Here is a 14,073-nt window from a genome sequence, read left to right on the forward strand (position 1 = left end):
AATGGTGAGTATATGGGACGTCATTTTGTTGCAAAGAACATCATGGGAAAAAGTGTCGTCGTCGTCGCCACAGCCGGGCCTGAGCAGGACCTGTGCTGCCACCTGCTGGTGCCCAGCCTCAAGGCAGGTGCCTGGTGGCTGCACTGCCCGTGGCCCTTCTAGGACTGGAAAAGCTCGAGGCTGCCAACAGCAGGCCCTGGGTTCCCTCCTAGGAGGATGGAGTCATAGAAAAGAGTCTCTGTATTCAGCACACTAGCACAGATCCCACACTCAGGGCCTCCCTGTGTCCTTCTGGAGCCCAAGACTGAAAATTAGGTGGACAATGAATTGGAAGGACAGCAGCGGTCACAGCCGGGAGAAAGCCACAGGTGTAGAATCGCGGAGAAGAGGGTGACATGACCTGGGTGGGGGTAACACAGACAGAAGAGGGACGCAGAAGCTTGGCACTGGTGCCTCGGAGAAATCACTCGACGCCCCAGACTCCCTGTAGGGACAGTGTGTGAGGAGTGCTCGGAGCGAGAGGGAGGCCTGCCTCCCGTTTCTAGTTCCTTACCATCTTAGCACGTGACTCGGCACGTGGCCAAGGAAGAGCCTGCTGTTTCTCAATGTTTAGGCAAAAAGAGGAGGAAAATAGAAAAAGGAGAACAGCTGGAGGCAAGAGGAGTGAGGAGCAAGACCAGGAAGGGGCGGTGGACGTGCAGGGAGGGAATGGCCAGCTAGCTGAGGCACGGGCTGTGCTCACTGCACCACCATTCAGGCCCCGACAGTCTCGTGGTGCTGCTACTGGAATGCAGACCCTCTTTCATTTCTCCATGAAAAGTAAACTAAAACCTGCATTGCTCTTGAATGCTTCCTTGTAAACTGACTGTAGACACAAAGGGCAACTGATTTTCACATCAGGGTTGTCAGGGAAGTGGGAGAATTCCACCCCCCACTTTTCCTTAAGCTTCTTATGGCTGGTCAAATAGTCAAAGAGGCAGGTTAGCAAGAGAAAAATCAAACAAAATTTAATAGCATGTGTACATGGGAGAAACCCAGAAGAAACTGAGTAACTCAGACATCTGGCTGAGTCCACCTGTTTAAGTATCCTCAGCTACAGACAAGGAGGACATAGTGATCTGGGACTTCAAAGGGGAGGAAGACAATTTACATAGAAATGGAATGAAAATGTTTGTTAAACAGGTTTTGCTAGGCCCAAAAAATGGGTTTGTTGGTGTCCTTTTATCACACCTGTTTTACATCATACTATAGCTATCACATGATATGAGCTCCTTCCTGGAACAGGCCTTCTATCTTCAAGTCCTTTAGGCAGTTTTGGCGGGGAAGGTCGGATGCTCTTCCTGACTCTTTCGAGCCTTTATTGTCTTCAGCTCGAAATAGTCTGCATACCAGAGTGGCACATCTTAGGGCGGCCTGCCCTCAACCCCATCAAGGTCAAAACTGTGAGCCCAGAAGTTAAACCAAGAATCAGAGTTAGCACAGGACAGAGAATCCACCAAGAGCCCAGGACCCCAGCGGACAAGTCTGGTGTCCCACAGGCTGCGGCTGAGCTCCCAAGTTCGGTGGGAAGACCTGGATGGCACATCGACAGACTTTTCTGGTTCACAGGCAGCTCTGGGGATGCACAGACCCTTGCCGGGAGCGGCTGCTGGGCTCACTTCAGCCCCACGTCAAAAAGGCCCTGAGAGACAGTAGTGAGGGGAAATGGTGCCACGTAGCAGAACTTCTAGTGGCTCATGGGCGTATCCATCGAGTACAAGAAAAGTCAGCCCAGGGAGGGGTCCACATGGACCCTTGGAGGAGCTGAGGAGTGGCTGGCCGGTCAGGAACTGCAAAGAAGATTGAAATGGTTGTGGAGACAGAGGTGCACGCTTAGGCCTTGCACTGAGCATGAGTGAGGATATTGGTGGCCAGTGTCGAAGCCCTTCAGGGTGTTCCCTGTGCACAGGTCACCAGCAGACGCCCCCAGGCTTAGGCAGTCTTTCTTGGTCTGTTCCCGAGGGCACAGAGGACCAACAGCCCTCAGGCCCCACACTTCACCCAGTTACCAGAGGTGGTGCAGGCGTTGACACTCCCCACATGGGTGAGGTGGGACTTTGTTCTCAAGTGGATAATCTGCACTGGATACGAATGTGCCTTCCTGTCCTCGATTTTCCTGCCAGCCTGTCATCCTTGGAGTTACGCCTTATTTACTGTTTGGTGTCCCACAAGACCTCGTGTCTAAGAAACTCTTTGTAAGGCGAAGGCACTAGTTAGGGGCTGGGCCATAGATTCATGCTGTCACCATGCAGTCCCCATCCAGAAGCAGCAGGCCCCATCCTGGGTCTCCCCTTGCTGGGACTTGGCCCCAGCAGGCAGGAACATTAATCCCTCAGGGGAGAGCATGGCCTCTGGGCCTTGCACTCATGGCCTCTCAGTGAAGGCAGAGTCATTGTTCCTCCTGGCCATCCTGGGTGCCTCAGGCCGACTGAGCCGACAGCCTAGAGGGGGGTCTGACCCCTATTCCCAGGGAAAACCGGTTGCTGTCACATAAGGGGTGGGAAGACCATGTCTGAAAAAGGTGAGACTCATACACACGGGTCTCCTAGACTCAGGTGTACAACAATGAAGGTCCATGAAAACCTTAGCGACCACCAGACAGGACCGCAGGAGACTGGATACTCAGTTAGGCAGAGCCCCCAGGGGGTGAGGGGAACATGGAACACAGAGGGAAGGGGGAAGGTCACGACAAGGACCATCAGTCTCTGCATCCAGCTGCAGAACTGGGGAGCGTGACAGCTCCGTGCATTTCCTAGCGTTCCACCGTTAATTCTCTTCATTCCTGTAACCTTGTTTGAAGAGAACTTATGGTGGGCTGTGATGGAATTCAGGTTTGCAGGCAGGGGCATAACAGAAGGGAAACTGCCCCGAAAGCATCACTGCCTGGCAACCGGGATGTCTGCCTATTTGGTGAACAAGTTTCTCCAGTAGGACAGCGACTGGTCGTGTAGGGGCAGTGCTCTGGACAGTGACCGGCCGGCTCTGCACGGCTCTGGGTGAAGGAGGCTTATACTGTGGACTGTGTCTCTCACTGTGGGTGGGCTCGGCAGAGGGCTGCGTCTCACGGTGCGGGTGGGCTAGGTAAAGGGGAGACCCAGGCAGGCCTCCAAAGGGCAGGAGGGCTGGAGCCGGGCTGTCTCTTCCACACGCTCTCGTTTTCATGCTACCTCCTCTCCAACAGAGCCCCTCCCCAGTTGGAAGCACCTGCCCGGTCCCCTCTGACACTCTCCAGCTTCGTGAGCTCTGGCTCCCTGTCCCCTCAGCCTCAGGGCCATTGGCTCCTTGTGTGGTCGCTGGTCTCCTGCCTATCTTCCTTCCCACACCATGTACGTGGTTTTGTCACTACTGTCTCTTCATTTAAACCATTTGGAGTAAATTTCCTGCCTGCTGAGACTTGATAATACAACAATGGAAGCTGATTGTGCAGCAAGAAAACTATTCATTAGTAGTTTTGATTTTGTGTAATACATTGCAGTTAGCAAATATATTTTTACCCATTAATATAGCCCTGAAAATCAACTGTATATGAATTATTTATATAATCATAATTTATGAAGCTATTTTAGAAATTATAAAATTGATATTTCTTCATTCAAATCAAATTATAACTGATCCTATCAGGCAGGTTGAAAGTTCCAAATAAAAGGTACAGATTCTATATCAGTACTGTCCAACAGAAAGAGAATTCAAGACAAAATGTCATGGCAATTTTCTAGTGGCCGCTTTAAAACAGTGAAGAGGAAAAGGTGAAACTAACATCAGACTATATTTTATTTGGTCCAAAATATTATCATTTCAACATGTAATCAATACAATAAAATCATTGATGCATTTTACACTTTTGAGCTGAGTCTGAAATCTGAGCACACTTTCCAGGTAAGGCTCAGATCAGCCGCTGTCCAGGGCTCAGCACCACACATGAAGAACGCCTCTGTATTGGACACACCTTGGTGCCCGGACACCAGCGCTGTCAGAATGCACAGACCCTGTCACCGGGGGCGGGGCTGTGGAGGTTCGCAGGAGAGAACGTGAGCCATTTTGGAAACCAACGGGTGTGGAGAGAATGGAGGGAACGAGCAAGTTGGGAGACACAGGGAAATTTGGGAGGGAGCATGTGGCAAAGACAGGGCTCAAACCGGTCGGCAGAGACGGAGTCGGCGGCGGGTAACATACGGAGACTGTGACCAGGAGACACCAAAGATACAGGACACAGACGGGAAGGCCGGCACTGGACAGCCCAAGGAACAAAGTCCCAGAGGACACTAGACAGCTCACCTAGAGCATAACCCACACGCGTCCCAGGCGACAGGAGAGCGGCAGAACCGCACCTGTCAGTAGCACAGGCCAGGCGGCCGTGTGAACAGAGATGACGGCTCAGCACAGAGAACACAGACCAGCCCGGGGACAGCAGAGCCGGAGAAACAGCAGAAGAAGGGAAGGCCCCTGGGGCAGGAGGAAACGGCCCACGTGGCTGGAGATGCAGGCAGAAACCGACACTCCGGACCCTGCAGTCCCAGGAAGGATCTGGCTACTATCTTGGGACAAGGGACCCTTGGAAGCAATAACGTATGTAATTCCCGATTTAAAACACCGCTTGCTGGGGCCTCGGCAGGATCGGACCCCGGGAGGAGGGGCCAAGGGAGGAGGACCCGCGGTAGGAGGGGCCGCGGGAGGAGGGGGCGTCGGAAGGGGAGCCGCAGGAGGGCGGGCCACGGGTGGAAGAGCCGCGGGAGGAGGAGCCGCGGGAGGAGGGGCCGCGAGAGGAGAGGCCGCGGGAGGTGGGGCCACGGGAGGCGGAGCACAGGAGGAGGGGCCACAGGAGGCGGGGTCGCAGGAGGGGCGGTTGCTGGTGGAGGGGCTGCGGGGGGAGGGATCTGTAGGAGGAGAAGTGCGGGGGGGCGGGGCGCTGGAGGAGGAGCCGCTGGAAGAGGGGTCGCTCGAGGAGGGGACGAAGGGGGCCGCGCGGGCCGCGGGAGCACGATTTCACGGGAGGATGGGCCGCGGGAGGAGTGATCTCAGGGAGGAGGGACCGTAGGAGGATGGATCCGCTTGGGGAGAGGCCGCGAGAGGAGGGATCCGCGAGAGGAGGGAACTGCGGGAGGTGGGGCCGCGGGAGGAGGAAACACGGGAGCAGTGAACACGAGGGGCGGGGCCGCGGGAGGAGGTGCCACGGGAGGAGTGACCGCGGGAGGATGGATCCGCGAGCAAAGGGATCCGCGGGCGGAGTGACCGCGGGAGGCGGGGCCGCGAGAGGAGAGGCCACGGCCCCCAGGCCTGGACACCTGAGCAGCACCAGGGCGGGCGGATGCGCCGGGCCGCATCCGGAGAGACCGCAGGCGGCCCCGGGTCGGTCCTTCCTCCCCGCCCGGCCCGGCCCGCGGGGACAGGGGCTGTGTCCGAACGGCGCGGGCCCACCGGGACCGTGCTGCCGTCGGTCTGGCCCGGGACCTGCAGGGTCCCCCGTCCCTGGGACCCCGAGGGGCGCCGCACGAGCCCCGCGGGCCGAGCGCGGAGCGGCCCCGCACAGCCGGCTCCCGGCCAGCACGCGGACGGCAGCCCGCCTGGACACGGCCCCCACCGAGGGCCCGGCCCTCTCCGCCCACGGTCCCCTCTGTCCCCCAGACCCCGGAAGTGGGGCGCTGTCACCCCAGGTGCGGGCGCCGGGCGCAGCCACTGTCCCCACGCCGGTCCCTTGCTGCCGCCGCAGGAGGACCGAAGATGCCCACCCCGCCCACGAGACAACGAGCCCGGCGCCCACTTCCAATTCACTTATATTTATTTCAACGCCGCGGATACCGCGAGACGTGGACGCGACACCAGGCACTAGAGGTATCGCGAGATGGCAGGGTACACCCATCCGACAGTGTAGATCTCGCGAAGAGTGGAGATCCCGCGAGAGGCGACGCGGGAGCGGTATCCAGGCGGGGCGGGGACGGCTTGGCTGCGGTGGTGAGGGAGGCCTTATCCGGGAACATGCCGTCCCCCTTCTCAGTCAGCTCTTTCCCCGTCAGCATTCCTGCCGTCATCGCGGTAACTCGCCAGTCCTTGTTTGCCTGCTCGGGCCCGAGCGGTTGGGGCCGCCCCGGGCTTCCCAGCGCCCACCATGGACGCCGACCGCAGCGGGTGGGACGTGGGGGCGGGGCTTAGGCCGCGGGGGCGGGTTTTGGCAGTGGGGCGTGGCCTGCGAGATGGGGCGGGGTTTGGCGGTGGGGCGGGGCCTGTGCAGTGGGGCGGGGCCTGTGCAGTGGGGCGCTGTGCTGCTGGGCTGGCTGGCTGTTCTGGGCTGAGTGTTCAGGGCGCAGGGGACCTGCTGTCCCTATCGCCCTCCGGTCCGCTCCGGGCATCTGGGGGAAATCTGAGCATGGAGGGGTCTCAGCGTCTTGGGGGTGATCAGAGCATGGAGAGGTCTGAGCATGGTGGGGGGGAATCTGAGCACTGGGGGGACTGCACATAGCAGGGTCTGAGCCTGGGGGTGCAGACACGTGCCCCATAAAGTTGAGACCCAAGAGCCCAGCGCTGTTTGCAGGCTGGACGCGGGGCAGAAAGGTTGGAGAAGATCAGGTCTTGCTCAGGATGGCTCAGATTTCCAGGCCTTGAGTCCTGGGCTCAGAAGCTGGACATGGGAGTCCTCATAACTCCTGGAGGGACCAAGTGCGTCCCTAACACGTCCCTCACCTTCCTTCTCACCTCGTGGGGCGGCGACCCTTAGGTTGCCCCAGAGGAAACACACCTTTCTGTCCAGCAGGCAGAGGGGTGCAGGCGGCTCCGTCCACCCTGTGGGTGTGAGCATTGAACTGGTTACTCCGCTGAAGGCCTGGTGTGGTTGCCAGCAGGGCTCCTGTTTGCCTCATCCCTGGGTACCGCTCTCCCTCCACCCCGCCCATATTTCTGCCAGGCCTGGGGGCTCTCTAGACACCTTGCTCAGCAGCCCCAGGCGCACCCAGTGGTGAGGGGCCCTGACCTCGCTGACTTGGGGGACATGAAGCCTGGCCCTGCGGGAGTTGATGATGCGTTTCTGTGTCCTGCAGCAGACGGACTGGACGGAGCCCTGGCTCCTGGGGCTGGGCGGCTTCCACCTGCTCTGCCTGCTGCTCACCTGGTTCTCCTCGAAGAGGTACAGGCTGCAGGTTGGCCATTTCCTGTGCCTGAGTGAGTAGAGGAGGCATTGTGGCTCAGCACTGTGTGATGAGTGCTGTGTGTGCTCCGTGCTCGGGGCTGTGTGATGGGCCCTGTGTGTGTCTGTGCCCAGAGCTGTGCGATGAGTGCTGTGTGTATGTGCGCGCAGGGCTGTGCGACAGGTGCTGTGTGATGGGTGCCGTGTGTGCTCCGTGCTTGGGACTGTGTGCAGTGGGCGCTGTGAGTGCTCTGTGCCTGGGGCTGTGTGATGGGCAGTGTGTATGTCTGTGCCTAGAGCTGTGCAATGGGCACTGTGTGTGCTCTCTGCCCAGGGCTGTGCAATGGGCGCTGTGTGTGTTCTCCATGCCCGGGGTTGTGTGATGGGCACTGTGTATGTCTGTGCCCAGGGCTGTGCAATGGGCACTGTGTGTGCTCCGTGCCCGGGGTTGTGCGATGGGCACTGTGTATGTCTGTGCCCAGGGCTGTGCAATGGGCACTGTGTGTGCTCCGTGCCCGGGGTTGTGTGATGGGCACTGTGTATGTCTGTGCCCAGGGCTGTGCAATGGGCACTGTGTGTGCTCCGTGCCCGGGGTTGTGCGATGGGCACTGTGTGTGTCTGTGCCTGGGGCTGTGTGATGTGCCCTGTGTGTGTTCTCCGTGCCCGGGGCTGTGCGATGGGTGCTGTGTGGTGGGTGCTGTGTGTGCTCCGTGCCTGGGGCTGTGTGATGGGCGCTGTGTGTGCTCTGTGATCCTCTCCAGATCCTCTAAACATTTCTGGAAGACGTCCCCATGTCTATCACGTCTCACCTTTGACTTTCAGAGCACTTGCAGTTTTCACTCTTGGCAGCTTAAAGATAAGTCTTGGACGCTGAATTTGAAAGGACTCTGCTGGTGTGCGAGGGAGGGTCTCAGTGCCACTTCCACTGAGAAGAGTGGGTTTAGTGCATGCTGACCCTCTTTACGCAGTGTTTCCCCCACGGGCGTGGCACTCGCTGCCCGCTCTGGGAGGCAGAGTGCAAACCAGGAGGAGGCGTACAGTGCCTTCATGCATTGCCCGGGCCAGTTTTAAAGATGAGGGCCAGGAGTTTAGAGAAAGTGCAGGGCTGCTGCGTGGAATGATTGAGAAGGTTATGCAGAAACAGTAAAGTTGTGACGCTGGGCGTAGAGTGAGTGGGATGTCTAAGATGAGATGAGGATGATGCCTGGCTGGCATGAGGCATGGGGCGAGGACACCGAGGGGCAGGAGGCTGAAGTCTGGGCAGCTGCGGCCCCCATTCCTGCTGTGGGTGCCCGTTGTGCGACCCGCAAGGCCGGAGGTGGGCAGCTCTGAGACGGCCTCCTGCCCGCCTCCTGTTCGCGGGTGTCCGCAGTTTTAGCCTCGTGGCCTCGCCTCGCGTTCCGTCTGCTTCTCCTCGGCTCTCGCCTCCTGTGTGCTGTTTGCAGGGAACGTCCTGGTGCAGCCTGTGACTGCAGTGACCAGCGCCAGCGCCACGTTCTAACGCACTTCTTCTCTTGCAGTCACTCTCGTCTGCTGCGCCGAGTCCATCAATGAGGTGGCCGCCCTGAACTGGAGGTAAGCCAGCTCCCTGCTGTGTGGACCAGGGTCGGGACCCACCCCAGCAGTGGTCCGTCGCCCCAACGTCCCGACAGACTCGGACCTGGAGAAGGAATGGGGACATCAGGCTGGGAGCCCAGGGGCAGGATGGGCTGAGGCCTGGAAGGCGGCCCCTCTTGCTGGGCGGCTGACCGAAGGTGGGTCCACTCGGCCTGAACGGCACGGTGCTCGGCCACTGGGGCCTGGCCTCCATTGCAGGGTGAGGAGAGTGTCACCAGAGGGACGTGGCCCACCAGCGGCCAGAGTGCAGGCAGTCACTGCGAGGCCCTGCCAGCTGGCCCCCAGGCCTGAGTGTCCCAGCGCCCCTCCCTGAGGCACCTGCTATTGCTCCTGGCGGTGCACCCCACACCCAGATCCTGGGGAGCTCCAGCCTATCCTGCCTCCTCCGTGGGGCTCAGCTGGGGCTCCTGTGGTGGCAGCTCTACCCTCCACCCTCCGTCCTGCTGCCTTGGCCCCAAGCTGCCTTTGTGCCCTTGGTCAGGACACCCTGAACCAGCGCTTCCTGGGTCCTTACTCCCTCTCCCCTGATGCTCCCGCTGGTGTCTCCCACCTCGGATCTGGATCTGGATTTGGACCCACACCACCCTCGCCATCCCCGTGCTCTGTGTGCCTTGGTCCTCTCCTCCCCCGCCTCTCCCTGCATCCTCTGGAGCATGTCAGACCCGCCGGGGTCAACTACCTGCACCGCGGTGTGAACGAGGCACAGCTGTGCTCAGCAAGGCCCCTCTGTGCCAGCCCTGTGCACAGCCAGGGAACCTTCAGACAGCGGCCCACAGGCTGCACCTCTCCCACTGACTGGGTTCTGTGGCCTGGGAGCTAAAAATGGTTTTCATATTCTTGAATGTAAAATTAAAAGCAAATTTAAAGTAGGAAGAGGAACTGCTGGGTTCTCGGGTGACAAGCTGAAGGTGTCACTTCCCGGCCATGGAGCCTGGTATGCTGGCCCTTCCAGAAGGTGGTGGCAGGCCCCCGCTCACAGTGGTGCAGCTGCTGTGCCCGCCCCCAGCTGAAGGAAGCCCTCCAGCCCCCTGAGACCTGGAGGAGGAGGGCAGGCACACGTATCCCCTCTGCGGTCCTTGCCCTCTGCCCCACCTGCCCCGCTCTGCACTTGGAGATGTGGCTCCACACCCTGCCCCCCGCTGGCATCCTTGGTGTTTCCCTCTGAAGCCATCCCCATCAGCTGAAGAACATGCATCCTCCTCCCAGGAAGACCCCCAGCCCTGCCCCTGCCTCAGGCTCCTCCACACAGCTGGGGCCGTGGCAGCTGTCCCGGCTTCTGGCCCTGATGGGGCATCTGCTGTTCCTCCGCACACGGTGGACACCTCACTGCCCATGGGGGCTCCTCTTGCACCTGCTCATGGCTTCCTCTTTGTGTCCCTGGTCTCCAGGTGTCAGGGTGCCCCATTGTCCGCCTCACCACCTGCTTGCCCGTTGATGGTCGTGAAGTTTGCCATCCCTGCCGAAGTTTGCTGCCCTCTCTCCAGACCCATCCCCAGGGCCTTGCTCCCTCTGGGTTGGCAGCTTCTCCCCCAGCTTCTCCCTCCGGCTCTTAGGCCGGTGCCTCACCCGTCATGCAGATTCTTCAGCAGGTCCTGTGGCTGCTGCTTGGGCAGAAACTGGGCACAGCCTCCCGCCACCACCGCCTGTCCCCCAGGCCTCGCCCTCACCCTCCTGGCCCGGGCAGCGGCCCAGGGCAGAGTCTGACCGCAGCACGTGGCCCTGTGCCTGCTGGCCTCTCAGGTCCCTGCTGGAGACAAGCAGCCCTCCCCCGGCTGCATGCGTATCATGGCCCTCCCCGCCTCGTCTCTCTAATGTTTGTCAATAGCACGCGTGTCTCACTGTTGCCTCGTCATCTGGGCCCACCTTCTGTGTGTCAGCTCTCGCAGAGCAGCGTTTTGACTTCTCGCTGCCCTGACCCTGTGCCCATGACAGTCCATGGGAGGGGCTCAGTGACTGTTTCTCAGTCAGAGGGTCGTGACACACCACTGACTTGCTCAGTGTGAGTCCGGTGCTGGCCCCTGAGGGTGGCCCAGCCCTGTGTGTGGGTGAGTTGAGTGCCTGCCCTTCCCAGATCCCAGCCACTCCTCCTGTGAAGAGAGACAAGGCCCCGCTTCAGTCAGGCGGCTGTGAGAACCCAGCAGGGCAGGTGCTCGTGCTGCCCCCACCGCCTGCCGCAGGCCCAATGGCTGTGTCCCGCTGCTGCTGCAAGTTCATCGGATGCGGAACAGTCACGCTGTTGCTGGGCAGCATTTAAGAGCTGCGGGTCGGTGCCTGTCACAGTTGGTGTCCAATTCACTGGGAGCAGAGGAGCGTCCTGCACAAGTGTCCGCCTCGCCTCAGAACCCTTCGACTGGTCACACTTCCACTGGCATCTTTCCTGTGCTGGGGGCTCCTTCTCTGTTCCCTGTGGGATCGACTTTTCTTCATAGCAGGCGTCATGGTTTGGATGGAGAGTAGAGATGATAAAGGACCCGAGGTGGGCGAGTGGCTCTGCCTTGGTTGACGTGAGATCTCTCCGAACGCCGTGTCTTGAGTAGAGAATCACTGAAAACGTCGTCTTGTCACACCAAGTAATTGTAAGTTTTTTTATTACAACAGGCTGTTTTCAAAATATCAGTATTTCGACTCGAGGGGGATGTTCATCTCATTGGTGTTTTCGGCACCGCTGCTGTTGAACGCCATGATCATCGTGGTACGTGTGTCACAGGCTTTCACACTTTACTTTTCTCCAATGTGTGTGTTTTCCAGTTCTAATGTATCCTAAACGTTGTTTTCAGATTCTGTGGGTGCGTAAGACTTTGAGTGTGATGACCGACCTAAAGAACTTACAGGAGAAGAGGAGAGAGAGGAAGAGGAGGAGGAAAGCAGAGTGAACGCGGCTGCTCCGTGCTGTTCCCAGTGCGCATCGCAGGCGGCCCGTGGGCAGCCGAGCCCGTTGGTGGTGATGATTCTTTGCTGCGACGTCCTCGTACGGAACATGCCTAGGCTGCTTTCTCGGACAAGCACTGGCATCCCCCAGGCGTTCCTCAGCCTGCACCTGTCCCTGAGACGCTTGCTGCCTATCCGCTGAACTGTGTCAATAAAGAGTCTGTGCGGGGCCTTTCTTCATTTGCCGTGGGGCTCACATTGCTTCTGAAATTAGTGTTAATTACAAGCCCTTCAGTTACTCTGAGAACCTTAAAGCCAGTAGAGGAGCTCCTGCTCGCCCATGGTTTCACTTTCTGTGGTTTCAGTTACCCGACATCAGCCGTGGTCCCCAAAGTTCAAACGGGAAACTCCAGAAATAAACAGTCTGTAGGTTTTAGGTCCACGCTGTTCTGAGTGGGGTGATGCACGTGCCGTCCTGCTCTGTGCTGCCTGGGCCGGGGTCCTCCTTTGTCCAGCGGCTCTACGCTGTGGAGGCCATCTGCTGGAGGGTCACTCGGTAGCTGTCTGGGTCATCAGGTCGGCTGCCATGGTATTGCAGGGCTGTGTTCAAGGAACCCTTGTTTTACTCGATGACGGCCCCAAAGCGCCATCGCTACCGGTGCTTACTGTCATGTTACACTAACGTGTAAATTAAACCCTATCACAGGTCGTAGGCAAAGGAATCAACATGTATCTAGGATTTGGCGCCGTCCGCGGTTGCAGGCATCTACGGGCGTCCTGGGACGTGTCCCCGCGCGTGAGGGGGACGACCGTAATAAGCAGTGCTGTTTATGTGTAGGCACCATCTCCCCCGTCCTGTCCCACAGTGTTTTCTCCATCGAGGGTGGTGTTGCCCCGGGCCTGGGGTGGTTTGGTGATGCTGTGAGGTGTCGCTGGAGCGAGGATACTGCTGAGCTCCTGCAGTGCCCGGACTGAGAAACCCTGGACTGCAGGGACCTTCCACCAGGCCTCGGGAGCAAGCACTGCATCTCAGTGTAGTAGACTGACTGCCCTGAGGCCGGGCCTGGAACGTCACACAGGCTCCGCCCCGGGACACAGTCACAATGTCACAACAGGACAGAGCCAGGGTCCCGTGGAAGGAATGTGTTGAATGAGCCTCGGAGTTTGTTGTTGAGCATGTGCAGTTACAAATAGAGCACTCAGTGGGTATTCAGCTGTTTGAGCTAATAGATTCTCTGACAAATACAAAGGGTGACAATTCCTTCCCCAGTTTCACGTTTCTTTTTTCAGTCTGGTGCTCAGGAGCGTAAAGCTGTCAGTTTCATCAGAACAGGGGTCCTCTCGCTTTGTAGATGTCACCCTCCTCGCAAGCTGACGAGCCCGCCTGCCGCCGTCACGGGTGCCAGCAGGAGAGGGATGACCGAGTGAGGAAGTTACCGCAGCGCAGTTACCACAACAGACGAACTAGGTTGTCTGCGATTTTGCTTGTTTGTTTCACATGGATTTGGGCTGATGTTTCAGTGCTTTTGTGATTTGTTTCACTTACCAACTTTCGTCTGATGCCCAGTCAAGGTGCCGTGGATCCCGCTCCAGCCTCCAAACCCAGACGCCTTTAGCTCAGGCTTTGGGGTGAAAAGCAGCAAACCAGGCTGCTCATCCTGACGGATTCACTTTCTGAGAAATGTGACTCAAGTCACAGAAAACAAGTCGTCATTTACCGTGGAGGTTACCAGGCAAGTTTCTGCTTTTCAGACCCCATTCTGTCAGCAGCGACTGATGTCTTAGCTACGAAATCAAACAGGAAATTCCATCTACCTGACGTTGGTTTTGAGTGTTGGAGTTACATGCATTTAGTTGTAGAAAGTCCCAATGGTAAAAAAAAAAAAAAGAAACAGTAAATTCATAGATTTTGACAATATAAAAGTTTATCCAAGAATTTCTTGAAACATACTTGGTGTATGCTATTACAAAGACTTAAACTTTTGAAGTAATTTTAGTGGACGTTTGTGAGATTTTGTCTTCTTTTGCCACATAATGCTCAGCATCAGTCACGGCCTCCCTTCCTTTTGTGACGGGCGACCTGCTCTGGTGGGCTGGTGACAGGGCCTGTGTCTTCACAGCCAACAGGTGCACTTGACACTCGAGGTGTGTCAGGGTTCCGCCCTGGGAGCCCCTTGAGCAGAACAGAGAGAAACTGAAGACGGAGGGAAGCTGGCGGCACAGGTGAGGACTGGACGGCCGGACGCCCTCTGCCCCGACAGCGCCTCCCGCCCCGGCGTGCGACAGCCTTTCTGCACGAGGCAGCTGTGTGTTGACCGCAGATGTGAGTACCCGATTTCCAGAATAAGAGCTACCGTCTACTGTTGTGAGTTCTGCACGTTGTACGTGGTAATTCTGGAGACATGTTGGTGAGAAGCTGGTGCTTTGAGAACCAT

The 14,073-nt window shown here is 58.1% G+C and overlaps 1 protein-coding gene and 1 long non-coding RNA gene across 5 annotated transcripts; both read left to right on the plus strand.

The window, feature by feature from the left end:
• The first annotated feature begins 5,347 nt into the window (after window positions 1-5,347).
• Window positions 5,348-11,878, plus strand: TMEM18 (transmembrane protein 18). 4 transcript variants are annotated; one of them, XM_070512703.1, is made up of 6 exons: window positions 6,520-6,690; window positions 6,785-6,896; window positions 7,068-7,188; window positions 8,674-8,728; window positions 11,369-11,462; window positions 11,548-11,878. In XM_070512703.1, the coding sequence occupies exons 1-6, from the start codon at window positions 6,659-6,661 to the stop codon at window positions 11,641-11,643; spliced, it is 510 nt and encodes a 169-aa protein (XP_070368804.1). In that variant the 5' UTR covers window positions 6,520-6,658; the 3' UTR covers window positions 11,644-11,878. The 4 variants fall into 4 exon arrangements, with proteins under 4 accessions (XP_044627792.1, XP_044627794.1, XP_044627793.1 ...); XM_044771857.2 differs by lacking the exons at window positions 6,520-6,690; window positions 6,785-6,896 and adding an exon at window positions 5,348-6,069; XM_044771859.2 differs by lacking the exons at window positions 6,520-6,690; window positions 6,785-6,896 and adding an exon at window positions 5,440-5,868.
• Window positions 11,879-12,352: 474 nt separating this feature from the next.
• LOC139045575 (uncharacterized) lies at window positions 12,353-13,343 on the plus strand. The gene is made up of 3 exons (XR_011504254.1): window positions 12,353-12,472; window positions 12,991-13,106; window positions 13,206-13,343. It is a non-coding gene; the product is annotated as an uncharacterized lncRNA (long non-coding RNA).
• Window positions 13,344-14,073: the final 730 nt, after the last annotated feature.

The sequence above is a fragment of the Equus asinus genome, chromosome 6 (genome assembly GCF_041296235.1).
Source record: "Equus asinus isolate D_3611 breed Donkey chromosome 6, EquAss-T2T_v2, whole genome shotgun sequence".
Taxonomy (NCBI): Eukaryota; Metazoa; Chordata; class Mammalia; order Perissodactyla; family Equidae; genus Equus; species Equus asinus.